General features: G+C 43.3%; 3 protein-coding genes across 7 annotated transcripts; 1 reads left to right on the top strand and 2 right to left on the bottom strand.

Annotated features, from left to right (window-relative positions):
* Window positions 1-275: 275 nt before the first annotated feature.
* eif5 (eukaryotic translation initiation factor 5) lies at window positions 276-7,591 on the bottom strand. Of its 4 annotated transcripts, XM_086095261.1 has the most exons (13): window positions 7,344-7,497; window positions 6,625-6,888; window positions 4,911-4,998; window positions 4,710-4,808; window positions 4,552-4,633; window positions 4,206-4,378; window positions 3,138-3,249; window positions 2,934-3,067; window positions 2,695-2,856; window positions 1,666-1,827; window positions 1,230-1,394; window positions 906-1,046; window positions 276-733 (listed from the first exon to the last, which is right to left on the bottom strand). In XM_086095261.1, exons 4-13 carry the CDS (start codon window positions 4,779-4,781, stop codon window positions 635-637), a joined length of 1,302 nt encoding a protein of 433 aa, XP_085951387.1. In that variant the 5' UTR covers window positions 4,782-4,808; window positions 4,911-4,998; window positions 6,625-6,888; window positions 7,344-7,497; the 3' UTR covers window positions 276-634. The 4 variants fall into 4 exon arrangements, with proteins under 4 accessions (XP_085951387.1, XP_085951386.1, XP_085951385.1 ...); XM_086095260.1 differs by having other exon boundaries at window positions 4,710-4,998; window positions 7,454-7,591; XM_086095259.1 differs by having other exon boundaries at window positions 4,710-4,998.
* A 227-nt stretch (window positions 7,592-7,818) lies between these two features.
* vps29 (VPS29 retromer complex component) lies at window positions 7,819-12,044 on the top strand. Of its 2 annotated transcripts, XM_086094572.1 has the most exons (5): window positions 7,830-7,900; window positions 8,782-8,793; window positions 10,100-10,291; window positions 11,420-11,655; window positions 11,722-12,044. In XM_086094572.1, the coding sequence occupies exons 1-5, from the start codon at window positions 7,898-7,900 to the stop codon at window positions 11,837-11,839; spliced, it is 561 nt and encodes a 186-aa protein (XP_085950698.1). In that variant the 5' UTR covers window positions 7,830-7,897; the 3' UTR covers window positions 11,840-12,044. The 2 variants fall into 2 exon arrangements, with proteins under 2 accessions (XP_085950699.1, XP_085950698.1); XM_086094573.1 differs by lacking the exon at window positions 8,782-8,793 and having other exon boundaries at window positions 7,819-7,900.
* An 874-nt stretch (window positions 12,045-12,918) lies between these two features.
* pgrmc2 (progesterone receptor membrane component 2) lies at window positions 12,919-17,621 on the bottom strand. The gene is made up of 3 exons (XM_086094571.1): window positions 17,228-17,621; window positions 14,979-15,134; window positions 12,919-13,950 (listed from the first exon to the last, which is right to left on the bottom strand). Exons 1-3 carry the CDS (start codon window positions 17,580-17,582, stop codon window positions 13,844-13,846), a joined length of 618 nt encoding a protein of 205 aa, XP_085950697.1. The 5' UTR covers window positions 17,583-17,621; the 3' UTR covers window positions 12,919-13,843.
* Between the last annotated feature and the right edge of the window lie 673 nt (window positions 17,622-18,294).

Below are 18,294 nucleotides of genomic sequence, written 5' to 3'. Positions count from 1 at the left end.
AATCTAATAGCAATGGTTGCATATTTCTTGTTCTACCATTTAAAACGGCACTATCGCCAAGAAATTAATAATTGCAGCGCAACAGCACCATCCATCTACTACTGTACCACTGTTCTGTCACTTGTCCACTACATTTTTAGCAATCCCGATTAAATTGCTGTTTATTGTATTGTTGGGAGTTATGCAGTTTTTTGACTGTTGTCCAACATAGTCATGATGTAAAATCATAATTCACTTCCTGGCATACTAGTAACCAATCAGATTGAAGGCAGTAGTTGTGGATAGCAAAAACATTAATTTTTCTTTATTGACTGGAAAAATACGAGGGACCAAAAAAAGTGCACTGCAATGATCCCCAAAAACAGGCATGATTAAAAGTTCTCCCAAAACGAGCGCCGCAGAAACTCGTGTCATATTTCAAGGCTTGAACGCACATCAACGTGACAAGAGTGGAAGTGCAGCCAATTAGCTTAGCGCGCTAGGTTATGTGAACATGCCTCAAAGCGGGGTGGGTGGGGTTACAGAGTGGCAGGAGTTAAGGGATTCAGCCATTTCAAAATTGTGAGTCAAAGCCACAAAAAAAAACAAAAACACAAGAAAGCATCATTTTCATCAATATTATTCTCTGAGCATCTCAAATAGCATCGATATCGATGTCTTCCTCGTCCTTCGCCGGCTTCTCCACTTTCACAGTCTCCACTTTGAGCTCACGGGCCGAAGAGGAATAAACCACCTGGTGGTGAGAGATGGGACAAGGGCAAATGTTACCCAAAAACAAAAAAGTCCGCTATAAGAAACAATTTAACAACCAACACAGGTTAATTTAGAAAATATTTGATCAAATTTAACACTTTAATGCAACGTGACTAATTGACAGAGAAAACAAAAAACGGAGCGATTTTCACCTCGACATTCTCATCTTCTTGCTCGTCGTCTTCGTCGCTGCCCTCGCTCTCCTCCTCGGCCTCCTTCAGCCACTTGATGAAGGGCGCCGCCTTGGCGTGGATCTCCTTGGCCAGCTCCTTGGAGACGTACTTTTTGGAAACCTGCAAAGTGACGCCAGCAACATTTACACCAATGACACCACAGAAGCGCTGGGAGTTTTCAGTCCTCGTGTGTCACGGGATTCATGTTAAAACGCACCGATAAATTGATTGGTTGCCATACAAGTCAAATGTGTTTTTGAAAAAAGACATTAAAAATGACGACAAAAACGTTGACGCCGTCACCTTCTCGGCCCAAGCGAAGATGACGTCCTCCTCCAGGAGGTCGGCGTCGTACATGTCCTTGAGGATGATGGGGACCCTCTGCAGCAGCTGGACTTGGTGCAGCTTGACCACGCACTCAAAGCCGCCCAGCAGGTACTTCTGAGCCTTCTTGTTGTTGTGGCAGAACTGAGAACAAAAAAGGGAAGAGCGAGCTCGTCACGCCGCTCGCTAAACTCACTTGGAATGACGATACGAATGTTAGTCGAGAGGAGATGAGAACATGAATTAAAACAACTTCCTGCAATTATAAAGTCTCTTCTTATCTTGCCAGGCTTTTACAAAAACTCCTGTACAGGAAATGATTTCAGCAAAAACTGAGTAAGGAGGGGCCGAACGAGACCGGTAGCCGCCCAGCCCCCCCACCCCGCCGAAAAGCCGTTGTGAGGTTTGGACGCACCCTCAGGAAGTGTCGCTTGTACTTCTTGAGTTGCTCGCGGATGTTGTCGTCAAAGAGCAGCTCGCTGAGGATGAGCGGGCCCATGGCCTTCACGTCCAGACGCTCCGCCTCGGCCAGGATCTCCTTGTCGGCCGCGTCCACCGTGCCGTTCTCCTTCCTTTGCTGCAAATCACAGCGAGCGGCGTTTTTTTTTTTTTTTTTATAGATGCAAACGGTTCCAAGTGCAGTTTTGCAGCAATGCACTTCATTGTTATTCGGTCACCAAATACTTGAATTGGGAAAAAAAAAAAAAAAAAAAAAAAACAACACATGGTTCAAAGCATTTTAACATGTACTTTCTAGGGCTGGGTATCGGTTTTAATTTGCTCAATCAATTTGATTTTGATCCATAAGAGTTCAGTTGCATCCAATTTAGATTTTTTTCCCCCGATGATTCGATTCACTTCAATCCAATATAGATTATAGAACATCAAGTTTTCTTAAATATCGAGGAGATAATAAAAATTCCAAATTAAACTTTGCAGAGGAAGTAACTGGTTCATTGATTTAGTGTTATAATCATTTAAGTGTTAGGCAAACATTGGCATCACCGAGATGAAAATATTTTCCTAATTCTTTTTAAATTGTAAATAGAAATTAAAAAGATTCTGAATTGTCTTTAAGTACAGTAAGTCAAGTCTTACAAAAATGTAAGAAAAATTCATGTGAATAAATGTCAAGAAAAAAGTAAAATACAAAACACTGCCTTTAAAATTATATTTTCTTATAAATTTATGGGAACAAGATATTAAAAACACAGATTCATGGTTTAATGAATCAAAACCAATCGATGTTGATTATTTGACCCCCCCTTTGAAACTAAAGCTAGCTAATTGAAGCTAAATCAACACATTTATACAAGCCACAGCCATTTAGTAACACGACCTGAAGTGGACGAGGGGTGTGCACCAATAAATCAATCATCAAACAACTATTTCGGATCATTCATGAATCATTACAAGACCTTGTTCGACTCATCGTGAAACTGACTTTGACAAAATTGTAGAAGAGGTTGACTCTCTCCTCCAGAGGTTTCTCCAGATCCTCGCTGAGTGTCAGGTTCTTGGCGTGGTCGCTGATCTCCTCCATTCGCCTCCTTTGAGCCTCCTTGGTGGTCTCCTCCCCCCAGTCGTCGTCGTCGTCCTCTCCGTCCTGAAACGGACGCAAACGTGAGCCGGCGCACTAAAGCCGGCGAGTCCCCGGCCGGGGAGGACGGTGAGCGCACGCACCACCGCGTCGGGAGCGTCGATGTTCTCCTGGTTTCCGGCTTCTCCGCTTCCAGAGCCGTTCTCCTTGTCCTTCTTGCGGTTCTTCTTCTCCTTGTCCTTCTTGGCGGTGGTGGAGCCGCTTTCGCTGGCCTCTGCTGGCGTGAGGGGAGCGCATTTTGGTGATCACGCAACTTTGGCTGATCATCTTGAAGGGTGTGGTCTCACCTGGTGGGTTTTTGAGGATGAATGTGCAGAGTTTGTGCCTGGTGTCGAGCATGCCGCGGTACCCGCACGCCTTGCACGCCGTGGCGATGGTTTGCTTCTTGGGGTTCACGTTCTGCGAGGGAACGCAAGCAAATCAAAACTAAACTTCACCTCAGCAAAGGGCTGCTCGAAAATATTAGCTTTTTCAGGACCCATACAGATTATCAGTAGTCGAGGACAATAACCGATATTTCAATCAGATATTCATTTGCAGTAAAAGAGAAAATATTAGTGTTAAAAAAAAACATTTTCTTTGAATTTTAAACTATATTGAGAGCTTTGTTTAAAAATTTGACAAAAATTGCAGGGAACTTTCAAGGTCATCAGCATGTGTTAAGATAAATTACATACGAAAACAAGTAAATGGTTCCCGAAAGTTTTCTACTCTAAAGTATTTCCAAAATGTCAACATTTATTTAAAAAAATTTTTTTAATAAGAAGTGTAGGGAGCCCCAAGTGTCAGCATCATTTTTATAAAGTGGAAATTTAAACAAATCCCCAAATGAAAGTTCCCTGCATCTCACGGAGCAACAAATGCATGCGAATGTCGCTCATTTGGGGTTTTCATCAGGGTTCGTAAAAGATTTCAAAAGTTCTTCGCAGACGGTGGAAAATGGCCTGAATATGTTCAAAATGTCTTTGTGACAAGTAAAAGCCATCTGTGAACATCTTCCAAATCCTGATAAGAACCCCAAATTCACTACGTTCACCGCTCAGTGAGATAGCAGCTTTATCTGCCTTCCGATATTTATCAAAATGCCAAATATTGGCCTGGCCGATAATCGCTCTATCCCTAATATTAATCATGATTAATTTGGTAATACTTGAAACACCAATCGAGACGATCATTTGTTTTTTGGTGCAAAACAAGAAAATGTTTAAACGTAAAACAATATTAAGACAAATACATTTCTTGGAAACACTATAATTATGCCAATTTTGTAATTGTGGAGTGTAATAATTGAAATTATAATTGAATTTGAATGTTGCGCTGCAGAATTAATTTTTGGCTTCGGGTTGATCATTTACCAGGTCCGTTTCTGGGTTGTCGCACTCGGCACACAGCACAAACTTTCTGATGAACCCGTCCAGCATGTCCTGCAGCTTGTTGGCTTCGTGCGAGCCGTTGACGATGTAACGGTCGTTTTTGGTATCAAACTGCGTTTGAGCGCCGAGTTCACAGCCAAAAAACTTGGTCGGGTCTGCCCAAGAGACAAATGGGAAACTTCAATATAATAATAATAATAATAATTTAAAAAAAACTGGAAATATGGTGGTCAACGTTATTCTTCCTCAGTATTCAAGACGTTCTTTGTGCTTTAACGTTTAAGTCCATCACAAATTGCTTTAGTGAATACAAAAAAAAGGCACGTACATGTTGGAGGCCTGTTCAGCGCCTTTGCAACATCGACCATGTTGACAATGACCGTCTTGATTCCATTCCCTTTTCCTTCCACCTGAAGAAAAATGCCAAATTAAAAATTAATGCAACTGTGGCTCATCGGTCCCGACAACAGCGGTCGGGCTCGGTACCTTGGCGATCAGACGGGGCATCTTGTAGCGGTAGAACTGGTCCGACACGCTGCGGTTGACATTGACAGACATGTTGGCTGGACGACGCGGGCGGCGCTACTATCAGTGAGATAAGAGGATCGTGATTGGGGACTTTCCGGGATCTTCTGTCTGGAAAAGAGGGGATGACATAAACGACTGCAAGCGCGCTCAGTCTCTGACATGAAAAACGCCGTGCCGCTGTGGCCGCAAGCTCCCCGCTTGAAGGCTAAGTTTCCACCACACAGGTTCCAACGGCTGCGCAACAGCTCTGAAACACAAACAAACGCACCAGTCAGACCAAAACACTCTTTCATTAACATAAAAAAAATAATAATAATAATAATTTTACCATTCATACAGTATGACACAAGAGAAACGCCCAGGTGCAACTTTGACCTTCAGAGTTACACAAAATCGTTTGACTTTGTTTGCAGCATAATTACCTTAATCCGACAAATCCACTTGCCTGACCATTCTAACAAGTTTAAGGCTAAGAATGTCTCTGGAGCACTTCCAGCAAATTCAAAATCAGTATTTGACTCGAACATAGCCCAAGTCAAATGTATTGGGTGTCTGTGTATGAGCTTTCTATATTGAAAGACCTATGACATCACAAAAGGTAAAAAAATAAATAAATAAATAAAATATTTCCCAATTGTTCACCAGTCATTAAAGTCAGTTTTACACAACCTACTCCCTGGAGGCCCTTTCAAGGTTGAGTTGGCCAACCTGCTGTGAGCTCAAACTATAAAAAGCCAACAGGACCACCTTCAATTATTGCCGTTTGACTGTGTGAGCACAGTGGGCTTAGTGTCACTGGACGGCTTCTGTTCCCGCACGCGCACACATCAAAAGAAAGTGCTGACCAATTCACCAAAGGGAAGTGCTGAGCAATTAAGTAAAGAAGATCCAGTCCACACCCACCCGCAACCTCTGTGATCCAGCACAGGACAGAGTAACCCTAACCCAATCTAAAAATTTACCAGATTTTGTTTTCACTACAAAACCACAAAAAGAGACTGAAAACAAGGTATATGAAGGTTGAAAGAAGAAAATTTCATTTCAAACGTAATATCTAATCAAATTGAAGACTATACACAAGTTATGCCGTTTGGCTTTGAAGGGCCTGTGGGCACCCTGATTCAATTTGAAAATGTAGAATAGTTCATTTCATACCAAAATTTAAAGGTCCAAGTGAAAATTGTCTTAATGTAAATGAAATTATTTCTAGCTAATAACCACACAAATATAGCTGTCCAGCACACTTGAGTTTAAATTGCGGTGTATGCAAAGCAAGTTTGACACAACAGCAGTAAAGCTCCTGTTCTCATACATACACGCAAAAAGAATCTGCTGACCAAAAGTGAACACGAAGGCAGATTAGGCCAAAAGAAAAGAACAAAAGACAGATTTACCCTGACAGTGGCTGTGAAAACAAAAAAGAGCTAAATATGTTTGTAAAGGCCCGTCATTGTGCAAGGGCAAAAGTATGGCGGGGTAAGGGATGGTAGTGGAACGATCCCACACAAGGCCAGCTCTTGTTAGGAACTCATACACATGTAGGCCCTTACTAATGCTAAATTGGTGACAAGTACTAAACTAGTTTGACGGCCAGCCGTCTATTTTCACACGGACGCCACTAAATCCAGCGCTGGCTGTGATCCCAGAAGCCATTTCAGGGGGCAGGCATGTTAGTTAGCTTAGCTCATTAGCCTAGCCTGGCTATCTTGGCGCATAGTGCGTCATGCAGCCAATGCACTCGAGTGAATGGGAGGCGCCATTTTGATAGCGCCCACTAAACAGATAGCGCCCGTAGCCATGATGTTAATTCCACTCACACGCTCGTGTTAAGAACGTTGCTTATAAAACACTCAAATCGTCATTTGCGACTTACCGTTTTCGCAAAATAAAGACATAAACACAACGCTGATCGTCCCAAGAGGCGCAGTGAACGATGTCGATGACTGCCGCTGGTCTTGTATCGATTGCAGCAGGCTTCTCGGGTGCTGTATTACGGGGAGGAGGACGAGGAAGGAGGAGGGGGGCCTCTCTCGCGTTTTTTTTAAGATACTGCGGAGAAAAGATGATGGCAGGGGGGCGAAGGTGTTGACCAGACACGCGGGCCGCTGTATCCAAAAACGTCCTCTGGCGGAGAGACCTTTCAACACGGAAGGAGAGAGGCGTTATTTTCGACTGTAAAAACAGTTGTACACGCAAAACATCGAGTGTGGTGTTAAATTTGGCCGAATCTCGACGACGAGTTGTGACGGGCTGCGGGCTTTTCCCCGTAAGCTCTAAATGGAGGAATGACTCTTACGCAAGTGTCGCATGTGTTCTTGCGTCACATACGACCCGATTTTCCACAGTATACCACAACTAATTAGCCACGACTGACCCGAAAGATAACCGCCAATATGCTCATCTTGCCCTGAATCCAGAATTTAAAGTGAAATCGACCAACGTACGCCAGGAAATAGCCCGTACCCTAATCGACAGGAAATAGTCTGAGCCCAGATGCTAACGGGACGAAGAGCTGTGACGTCGTTAACTAGCAAGGCGCCGTCGACGCCGAAAAAATGAAAATATCGTAATATAATAAATAGTTTAACCCACCCTGCTTTTAGCACGCCGTGTTTGCTCGGTCAACCTGCGACCGTGTAATTTGTGCCGCGAGGAGCCGGGTAAAGTGTACCAGATGTAGGGGAACACCAGTAGCACATTACCTCTAGAATGTTCTGGAAGTAGCGCAGCTCGCTCCACACGTCGCTTTAACCACCGAGATGTTTCCAAGGCGTATAACGCGGCATATGATATTACTTCCGGAATTGACGGTTTGTGCCAAAATAAGTGTCGCGTTAAAAATGCTAAAGAGTGCAGAAACATAATAAAGTCTACAGAACAAACAGGGGCAAGGAAACTGGGAAGAATATAATCGAGATTTGCGTAAAATAAATTTAAAATATATATTTTTTAAATAATCCCACGTTTCAACCTGTCACTTGCTTTTGTTTTGAAACGACAAAAAGGAAATAAAAACTACAGTAAATGACTTTACTTTAGTCCTGTTGTCGTTTCTCATTGGCTGACAGCGTGACGTAAGACGCATGCAGATACGTACGTACATACGCGCTTCCTCAACTTGACTAGCACAAACAGCGGAATTGAAGATGGTGAGTGTGAAGCAATCGTCCCAAAAGAAACCATGTTTCACATTTTAGAGCATCATTTTACGCAGGTTGTTCGTAGATGACTCGGTGGCGGACACGCGGGCGACGTTGTGCTTTCGGCGGGTGTAAAACGATGTGATTTATTTTCCTTTTTCTTTTTTGGTGACGCCTCAAGTCCGAGATGGCTCGTTGGTCACATGACAGCTTGCGCGCTTTAGTGTCACCAATTTTCAAATTGAAGGACATAAACTCACTTTCAATGTCAAACGAAGCCATCGAGGCGTTTTGTTATGCTGCGATTTCAATCGACATCTTGTGTGCGTGGCGCAACTTTGACGCTAACGTGACTTTTTCTTTCCTGTTGGAAGTGGTTAGCTCGTTGTGCTAACAAGCTAACAGGCGCGACTGCTCATGTTTGATGCAAGATGCAGCGCAGCATCGGAGTGATTTCATCTAACCTAATCATTTCATTTAAACATGCACTCATTAACTTTTAAATGTGGTCGCTAACGTGTTCAACTGTCTTGTATGAATGCCCGACAACGATGGTGGCCAAAGTATGGCCTGTCACATTTATTAATTCCTTTGCTATTTGCAATTTGCTAACCCCTGTTAGAAAACGACCGCTAACTATTAACAGCTGAAAGAATCACATTGTAAAACTATTTTGTTTTTATTAACCTTAATTTGTTTATCCATTCACGTTTGATTTCTAATTTCAACCCCCCCCCCCCATTTTTCTTCTCTCAATTGTCTTTGTCTCTCTTTCATCACCTTGAAAAGCATTTTTTGTTTTTGTTGAAATAATGTTTCCTTCCTTGTGTCATTCTATCCACGCACATATTCGCTTCTTCCATCCCGCTTGCCTGTCTCCAATCAACTAGGCTGGTCACCGGGTAAGTGCCCCGCTGTGGATGCCACTTGTTGTCGCCTGGCTCGCTAACACCAAACTGTGGAGGTCTGCAGTATCCAACAGAACCAACATTCAAACTTGATGGGTTTTTTGTGTGTGTTTGTTTTTACATGACACAATGCACTTTCACACTAATGAAGGCGGCGTTGACAAAAAAATTACATTTGTTGGGGGATCATTTTATGCAAAAATGGTTCCCCAATTAGCTTTAGTAAGACTGGGTACAGAGATGGGGAACCTAATAGCTTCTGCTAAGCCACACCCCCAAAATGCAACCTGACCAATTACACATCCCAGCATGGAGCAGCAATCTGACTATCCGTTCTATTTAATTCTATTGAATCTTTTTATTCATATAGTGCCAATCATCAGGTAAAATCTTTTTGATGATTTAGCCGTAAGCTAACAGTAGGTTGTTAGCTCAAAATGCTCATGTGATGCTAACGAGGTGCCCAAGGTGTTGTCAAGGTTCCCCAAGTCTGCCGCGTATCCTCAAATAGTGGCCTGAGCTCTGTTGGATGCCTCACTCCAAACCGATGACTACTTTTGGAAAACATCAGCTGCTGCAACATTTCAACGGCAAGAAGCCAAGCCAGAACTCAATTGAAACTAGCTCCAGGCTAAATGGATCAGAAGAGCCAATAAGAGAGCTGGTACTGTGAACAGGTCCAGGTAACTTTGCGATGGAGTTAGTAGCACTTTCCTGGAATTTGAGGTGGGTGTTGGCTTTGTCAAACCTTTTGGAAGACCACGGCGTTCGGATCGCAGGGGAACTGTTGTCTAAATTTAGATGTAGGATCATTTCTCAGGGTCAAAAGAAGAATCCTTTGGGCGTTGTCTGCAGTGCTGACTAGAACCCGAGTAGAACCCGAGTAGCAAGAAATCCAAACGATTGAAACTGGAGGTTGGCATGACGTCAGTCCACTATTTGAGGAAAAGCGCACGTCAGGTTGTTGGAGCTTCTTTCGCGTTGGTTGCTGCTGCTTCATGAGACGACGGCGCCGTGACGTTTTGTGTGGGCTTTTGCGCCGTGTGACGACTTGTCAATCCAAATCTTGACTTTCATCTGGTCTCCTATTGGCTGTCTGACGCTCAGCTGTCCATCAAAGACACGAGTAACAAAACAATGGCGCGAATATCAAGCAGTTGTCGCTCAGACAGCCAATTCACTCGGCTTTGGACTCGCTCAAAAGCAAGGGCGTTTGTGCCTGGGTGTCCCTCAGGGAGAGCTTCCTCGCCCACTTGTGTTCTTCCCGAAACACCTTCTGAGTCGTACCCTTTTCACGCAGTTGGTCCTGGTGCTAGGCGACCTGCACATCCCGCACCGCTGCAACACGCTGCCGGCCAAGTTCAAGAAGCTTCTGGTGCCGGGAAAGATCCAACACATCCTGTGCACGGGGAACCTGTGCACCAAGGAGAGCTACGACTACCTGAAGACGCTCGCCGGGGACGTCCACATCGTACGCGGGGACTTTGACGAGGTCGGTACGGCGTGGTCCAAAGCTGAGCTAACCCTTCCGAGGCCAATCGTTCACGCCGCCGGGTGAAGGCTGGCCTCTCTCCACGAAAGGTCACAGGTCATTCGGTCCGTGGAGTCACACGTTTTCAAAGTCTTCGCAGTTTCTAGTGGCTTTCTGCAAAATTGCAGCATCCGAGACCGATCTGGGATTTTTCACCCTGTGCCTTTCACACACAAATACGTCGGCCAGAGGGCTGCTCGGTTATGAAGAAAATATTCATCAGGATTATTTTAGTCATAATTGAAATCACCATAAAGACGGTCATTTTTTAATTTTTTGGGTACAAAACAAAATGTTTCAACATCAAATTCTTTGAAACGAGAGATGGGCCGATACCAATTATTCGTAGTCAAGGAGGCCGATAACTCAAATATTGGCGGGAAATTCAAATACAAATGCCAATCTTGACTGTTGTAATGTCTTCAAACATGTTTATTGAACAAATTTTCAGACTTTTCAAAATGTAGGTTTTTGGTTTGTCTTAGACAATAGACATCCTTTTACATTTCTAACAAAAAGTTCAGGGAGCTCCCAAGGTTATCAATATGTCTTAAAAAGATCAACAGAAACTTAAACAATTACAGTCAATATTTTCTTCCCAAAATGTAAAAATACCTGAAATCTTAAACTTTCACATTTCTTTGTTTTAATGTCAAAGGAAAAAATGGTTCAGAAGGTTCCTGGGTTTCTCTCATAAAAATGTAAATAACTAGTCCATGAGATGAAAATGGTTTTAGATTTGACCTTTCATCGTCTGCCTGTTTTTTAGTTTTTTTTAAATGACAGATAGTGAAATTCGTCAAAATACCCAATATCGGCGTGGATCATGTCTATCCCTATTTGAAACGCTAACGTGCAAGTTCCTTTTGGATGAAACCAAATGTATCCAATTATTTTAAAAAGGTGCAAATATATACATTGAAACAACTCAAAATGAGTATGAATATTTTATTTTTGTTTACGATTTTGTCGTGGAGTGTCAGAATTGAAACTAGATGCATTCCGATGGATCGCACAGTCCACACCGTAGCTGTGTGAAAGGGGCAGGCGAGCCATCTTGCAAGCAGGTTTTGCACGTGTCTTTTCCAGAACCTGAACTACCCGGAGCAGAAGGTGGTGACGGTGGGCCAGTTCAAGATCGGCCTGATCCACGGCCACCAGGTGATCCCGTGGGGGGACATGGCCAGCCTGGCGCTGCTCCAGAGGCAGCTGGACGTGGACATCCTCATCTCGGGACACACGCACAAGTTTGAGGCCTTTGAGAACGAGAACAAGTTCTACATCAACCCCGGTTCCGCCACCGGAGCCTACAGCGCGCTAGAAAGGTACCACGAGATTCGCGTGGTCGCTTGGTAGAAACGGGATCACGTTTTTCTGGTCTTGTTTTGTAGCAACATAATCCCGTCGTTCGTGCTGATGGACATCCAGGCGTCCACGGTGGTGACGTACGTCTACCAGCTGATCGGAGATGACGTCAAAGTGGAAAGAATCGAATACAAAAAGTCTTAAGAGCCACGACCGGATGATGTTCCATTCTTTTCCACCAGGGGGCAGTGTCTGCCCTGTAATATATTGTTCATAAAATTCTCTCGTTTGTTTTTGCTTGTGTTGGAGTTTAATCTGTACTGAATACAAACATTTATTTCCACGTGCAAACAACAAATTTCAGCTTCATTCTCATTTTTCTTTACACAAAATAAACGACTTCACTCCACTCATTTTGTCTTTGATTCTGCAATCAAAATCTAGCTTTGTAAATTTTTTAAAAATATTAACCCATTATTTAATACCCTAATGTCAAATGCATATGTAAATTTGTATTTTAGCAATACAAATTATGCTTGTGTATGTGTTAAGTTTCTCAATAATAAAAACAAGCTAAATGCTTATGTAAAATTGTTCAATAAATGAGAAATATTTTTAACACGTTTTAGGGGGGGGGGGGGGCTCTCATTATGCAACCAAAAGTACATCCATTCATTTGTTATAATTTATTAACTAAATGTCTAGTTGCAGTTTTCATTAACTGGAACAAATATGTGAAGAGCAGGAGCTCTTAAAAGTTCTACAAAACTTAGTTGAAGTTCCAACAGTGGAAAGGCCCTCTATGTCGATACTGTCACCTAGTGGCGTTTTAAGTTATTTTATGTACTTGCTCCATTCTCGGGTCAAAGTGTGGCAAACAGGCAGTTTGGAAATGTTTACCGGTCGTACCAGTGCAAGCAAAAATGAGTCAGCCAGACTCACGGAAAGTCAAACTACTCACTTCGCAGCCGCAAGACAGTCGTGCCGCTCTTCCTCCTTTCCTTTCGGCTTGCCGTCTTATTGGGACTAGGGGGATTAGCAACCAAGAAACAGACATTAGCAATCGATTACCAATCATCTATGAACACGGCGATTACATTCAAATGACTCACCCATTAAAGTCATACAGGGAAGACGTCAGAATAACAATACGCCATCGAGTGGCATTTACTTATTGAACAACCATGTTTTAGCATTAGCATGTTAGCATCTGATTGCTAAAAAATTCATCTGCACGGGTAACTAATTTCATGTTTGTCGGGGCAAATAAAGCAGACAAAGAATCCATTCTTAACCAAACCATTTATTTTGCATGAACAAATCCCTTCCTGCCTGGCGCGCAAACACACGCACACAAACATTCTCTCACACACTCACACACACTCAGCTGACATTAAATACGTAACACGGTGGCAAAGGGGCCCAACTCGCGGTTGTGTTGCGCATGCTTGAAGAAAACCATGGATATTGTTTATTATGTACACCGTCAGCAACATTCCCCCTCAAACTAACACACACACAGAAAGTGGAAGGGGAGGGGGTGATTTGGCGGAAGAAAAAGAAAGAAAATTGTGGACTAAGTGAAGATGGCAGATGGAACACTGACTGACTGACTGACTTGAGTCCTTAGCGCTAGTTATTTACAAGTCGGTAACTTGGACTAATCAGCGTGTGCCTTTTTGGGTGGGGCGGGGGCGGCTTTTCCACCAGGGACGACAAAGCAAATAAGGCACGACTAATACTTGGACCATTCCGATTTTTCAAAGGGGACCACGAAAGGGATTGGGGAGGGGGCGGGGTGCCTACAGACTTGTAGCCGGCTTGTAAACAACTGAATCGATTGATTAGGAACGCCAATCAACTTCCCTTTAACCCCCCTCCCTGATCCCCTCCCCCCCCATACGATACCGGGCATAAACAAGGGGAGAGCGCCGCCCTACCTCGCACCTTTGGTACTGCCACATCGGTCGGTGCCCCAAGGGGGTGAAATGATTGACAGATGGCTTGATTGACAGGTCGTCACAAGCAAGTGTAGATGTGAGCCAGAGATTAAAAAGAACACGTTTTCCTGAAGCCCGTCCACAAGAAGAGGGAGAGAGAGAGGGCCCAAGATGGCGGCAATCCAACTGGGGGGGGGGGGGGTGATTTGAGGTCGGGGTTCGGGAGGTGGAACGAAGGAAGGAAGGAAATTAGGGAGTAAGGAAGCAGTCAGTCGTGTTTGGGGTGCTCCTTGATGTCTTTGATGTCCTCCTCGTCCGTGTACTCGGACGGCTCGTCGCCGGGCTTCAGCAGCCGGCCCACGTAGTCGTACTTCTCTGGAACGGGCACAACACAGCAAGACGCAATTGTCATCATTCATTATGACATTCAAACACACACAGCTTATAATATACCAAGAAAGACAACAAAATAAGTCAAACAATTAAATATGTAATAAATTTAAAATACATATATGATGATGATAATAAATAAACACCTTCATTATGACCACACGAAAAAGCACCGCAAAAATGCATTTGCATTTGAGAAGATCACATTTTAATTTAATTAAAGAAATTAAAACAAAACAACATTTACTAAATGCAAGATTTTTGGAATAAAATAAAATAAAAATACACCCAAAAGCAGATTTTTTTTTAATTAACCAAAAAAATTATAATAAATACTTAAATTTTAAGATAAAACAATCAAAGCGGAGCATTTAATTATGCAAGGGGAATGATAAAAATGTGACATTTACATTACATGTGAAAAAGATTAAATCAAAAAATAGAAACTAAATTAGAATGAAACAAAATATTGTAATAATTTGAACATTTTCAAAATGTCATTGACTAAACAAAAACATCCACAATACTAAAATGAAGGAAATAAACTATCAAAACAATAACATTTAAACTACACAAAATCATTTCAAAAGAATACACAATCTACACACAAAAAAAGAAAGCCAGCCTAAATTATTTTGTTTTTTAAACGATCTAAATATCAAAAACAAAACAAAAAAACAAAGTATATATATATATATATATATATATGAAGATTTGAAAAAATATATTTATAGTAGAACCATATATAGTAATTATGTTTATACATATTTTTAAAGCATTACATCGACACAAGCATATCTTTCTTTTCCTTTTTATTGTTTTATGTTTTTTAATGAATTAATAGTGCTTGACCTCATTGCAATATCGGCAAACTGAAAAAATGAGGTCAGAAAATTGCAACGTTGCGGTATGTTGTTTTCATATTTGAGAATTAAGAGAAACTTTTTTTCCGAATGAAAGAGGACGTTTTGTGTGAAGTTGACAAGACGATGAGGTGCGAATATGCGGCTTACCCATGAACTGCATCTCCCACTCTCGGACGCTCTCCATCTCGACGGCGCTGAGGTCGGACAGGTCGTCGTACTCGTCCTTCAGGGCGTCTTTACCCAGGCAGAAGGTGGCGAGGCCTCGGGACGCGTCGCGACCCGCAAAGATCCCGTACGGACCCTCTGACGCGAGAGAGAGAAAAACAACTCCTCACAAATCCCCTTTCTCAAAATGGTGCTTCTCATAATGTTCGAAAACGCATATAACGGCCATTATAAATGTATTGGAGGTTGGAACTGGAATTTGTTTTTGAATAAACGGGGGATAAACAACCATTAAGCATTTCCAACAAAACGGAATTAGTTTGGCTGAATTTGGCTCGGAGGCACAAACTCTTCAAGCTGGAAAGGGCGTGCCGCGGTTGTGCAAAGGCCACATTTGGTGTCAAGAGTATCCCAATTTTCGCTTTCCATACTGTAGTGGGCAGAGTACGCACGCAGCCGTGCCACAGCGTACACACGCCTGTCGCCGAAGCTTGTGTCAGTATCAGCATAAAGATTAGATGTGCCGAAAGTGTGAAGATAAACATTTGCTGACATGTTTTCCGTCTGCACACTCAAAAGAGATCAACTCTATACTTCATTAATCTCATTCTGACTGTTGTTGAGAGATTAAAAAATTATTTGGAATAGATACGAAACAAACACACATACCACTCTATATATATATATATATATATATATATAAAATTATTACTTTTAAACATTTAAGTTGCAGAGTGCAGGTACATCAAGTGTTAATAAACTGCAACTCGCATTCCTGCACTGGAATGCGCTATGGGGCGTCTTTGCTCTTTTAGGGAGCGTTTCTTGGCATAAAAAAAACAAACAAAAAAAACAAAGCTTCACCTATTCATCATAGAGCACATGAGAAGACAAGAATAGAATCCAGTCTGAAAAATACAGCGCTGAGAGGACAGATTGACTCAAAAGTAGTTAAACCTTTTTTTTTTTTAAATCATTCCCAACTGCACCACTTTCAATTTAAGCTTCCCAGATAGGGTTTCTCAGCAAGCTTTCAAAATAGGGTTTAAAGGCAAGTGGTTTCACGGAAGGTTTGATGTATCAACCCAAGACAAGGGTTTCAAAATGGTTTACAAACCTGGGTTATGGTTTCAAAGTAGCGTTTCAAGCTAGGGCAGGGATAGGCACGTTGGGTCCAAGAGAGCCGCAATCCTGCACGTTTTCGGTGTCTCCTGCCTCCAACGCAGGTGTTTCAAATCATTATCTCATCATTACGTTCTGCAGGAGCGCCTCAGCTGTGTTCGAGGAGGGAGACATCAAAAACATGCAGGACTGCGGCTCTCTAGGACCCAACTTGCCTACCCCTGAGCTAGGGTTTATTGCAAAGGTTACAATTTCACAGTAGGGTTACAAGGAAGGTGTTGGGGGTTCAAGGGCAAAGTAGGGATTCGAGTAGGCTTTCAACTTCCAAGCCTGTTTTAGGATTTCAAATGAGAGCAGCAGGCGGCGAGACGGCAACCGCCAACGCGTCAAAAAGCGTGTGCACGTCAACATGCTAACGTTAGCCTTCCGACTCGAACTTGGCGCCATTGGCTCGGTTTGTTGCCACGCAAACAGTCAAATGTCGTCCACGCAAACGAGCGTCTTAAAAGTGTGCTATGTTGTAGCACGTTCACAAACGTTCAGGTGCTCGTATCCATCCCGTTTAGAAGAGACCAAAGACCTCCCTTCATCTCAAAACCAAAAGAGATGATAATAGCCCGAGATTCACGAAGCACTTTACGCCCAATTATTGCCACGTAAACAGAAACAGTTCTTATTTCCCAAAAAAATAATACTACATTTTAAAGTGCTCATACAAGAGCAAACGTCAACAAAGTCACCGGGTGGTCACGCTAACAAGTTAGCACCTAGCTATCACCACTCAAAACAAGATAACAGCCCCACAAATAACGATATTGAGGCCAAAACGCGATTCGCGAATCTACTTTACGGCTAATTGTTGCCACGTAAACCAACATCTCGAATTTTTAAACACACATTTTAACGTGTTACGACGCGCACTAACGGTCAAAGTCTCTGGTGGTCGTGCTAGCTCGTTAGCTCAAAGCTACCCCTAGTCAAAACAAGACAAAAGCCCCCCAAAAACGAGCGAGGCTAGCCCGCGATTCACGAAGCTACTTTACGCCCGATTGTGTGCTTGAAGACATGGAAGCGCGAGAACAGCTGGAAGCGGCAAAACGTCCGCGCACCTTTCCCGTAGAAGTTCTTGCCGCTGGTCACGTCGAACACCTTCATGTTGACGGCCATGAGGATGCGGGGGTTCCGGAGCCCGTCGTACTCGCGCAGCTGCTCCAGCGTCAAGTCCCGCCGCCTCATCTTGGGTAGCGTCGAGGCCTCGTCGCCACGGGCCGCGCCGTCCGCGCCGAGCCGCCTGGCCCAGCGGCGGTAAAGCGCCACGCACGCCGCCAGCACGGCCAACACCACGGCGACGTTCAACAGCATCCCGCCAAGGCCGAGCCCCCCGCCGCCGCCTGCCTCCTCCGCCGCGTCCTGGCCGCCGCTGGTGTCGAGTGGAGCGGTCGAGCTGTCTCCATCGTCCGCCATACTGCACGGTTAGCGTCTACCCGCCCCTGGCCCCGTGGTGCGTTCAATGTTGTCGGAAGAAAATAAAAAAAAGCGTCACAGCTTGGCGAAACCGGGATTCCCTTTTTCTTCAACGTGGTATTTGACCCCCCCCCCCCAAAAAAAAAATAAAAAAAATAAACTAAACTAAAAACATCACGAGAAAAATAAAAAGTAAATTTCAAATCAAAAGAGAAAATACTGATAAGAAATAATCGTATTTCTGGCGTACGTGAAACGGGCAGTTTTCCCAATATATCAACCACAAATTTGGATAGTTCTTTATTTAAAAACAACATCAGAAAAGACTCGTCCGGATACTGCGTGAAATAATTTTCAAAATATTATTGCTAATTCGGCGTGCCGCCTTTGCTTTTAGCTTATCAAAACACCACTCTTCACTGCCTTGGACTTATTTTACATAAACATAACCTATAGTCACTCACATCAATCAAAAATCAAACACTTTTGCTGTCAAAACACATCAAATCTTCCACTGCCTGACATGCGTTTTTAAGTATTCTTTGTTGCCCGACAACGCTGGACGCGTGTTCAGTTTTACGAGGTATTCGTGAAGGCAGCACGTCACCCGCCCACTTTTGCTGCCACCTGATGTGTGTCCTCATTTGGCACCCGTACTGCCAAAATAACGACATTGCATCGGTTCATTTAGTCTACGCCAGCACAATATTCC

The sequence above is a fragment of the Leptonotus elevatus genome, chromosome 14 (assembly GCF_054856555.1).
Source record: "Leptonotus elevatus isolate MCC_2025b chromosome 14, RoL_Lele_1.0, whole genome shotgun sequence".
Taxonomy (NCBI): domain Eukaryota; kingdom Metazoa; phylum Chordata; class Actinopteri; order Syngnathiformes; family Syngnathidae; genus Leptonotus; species Leptonotus elevatus.
Note: the sequence above shows the minus strand (reverse complement) of the source record. Positions and strands in the feature narration are given on the sequence as shown.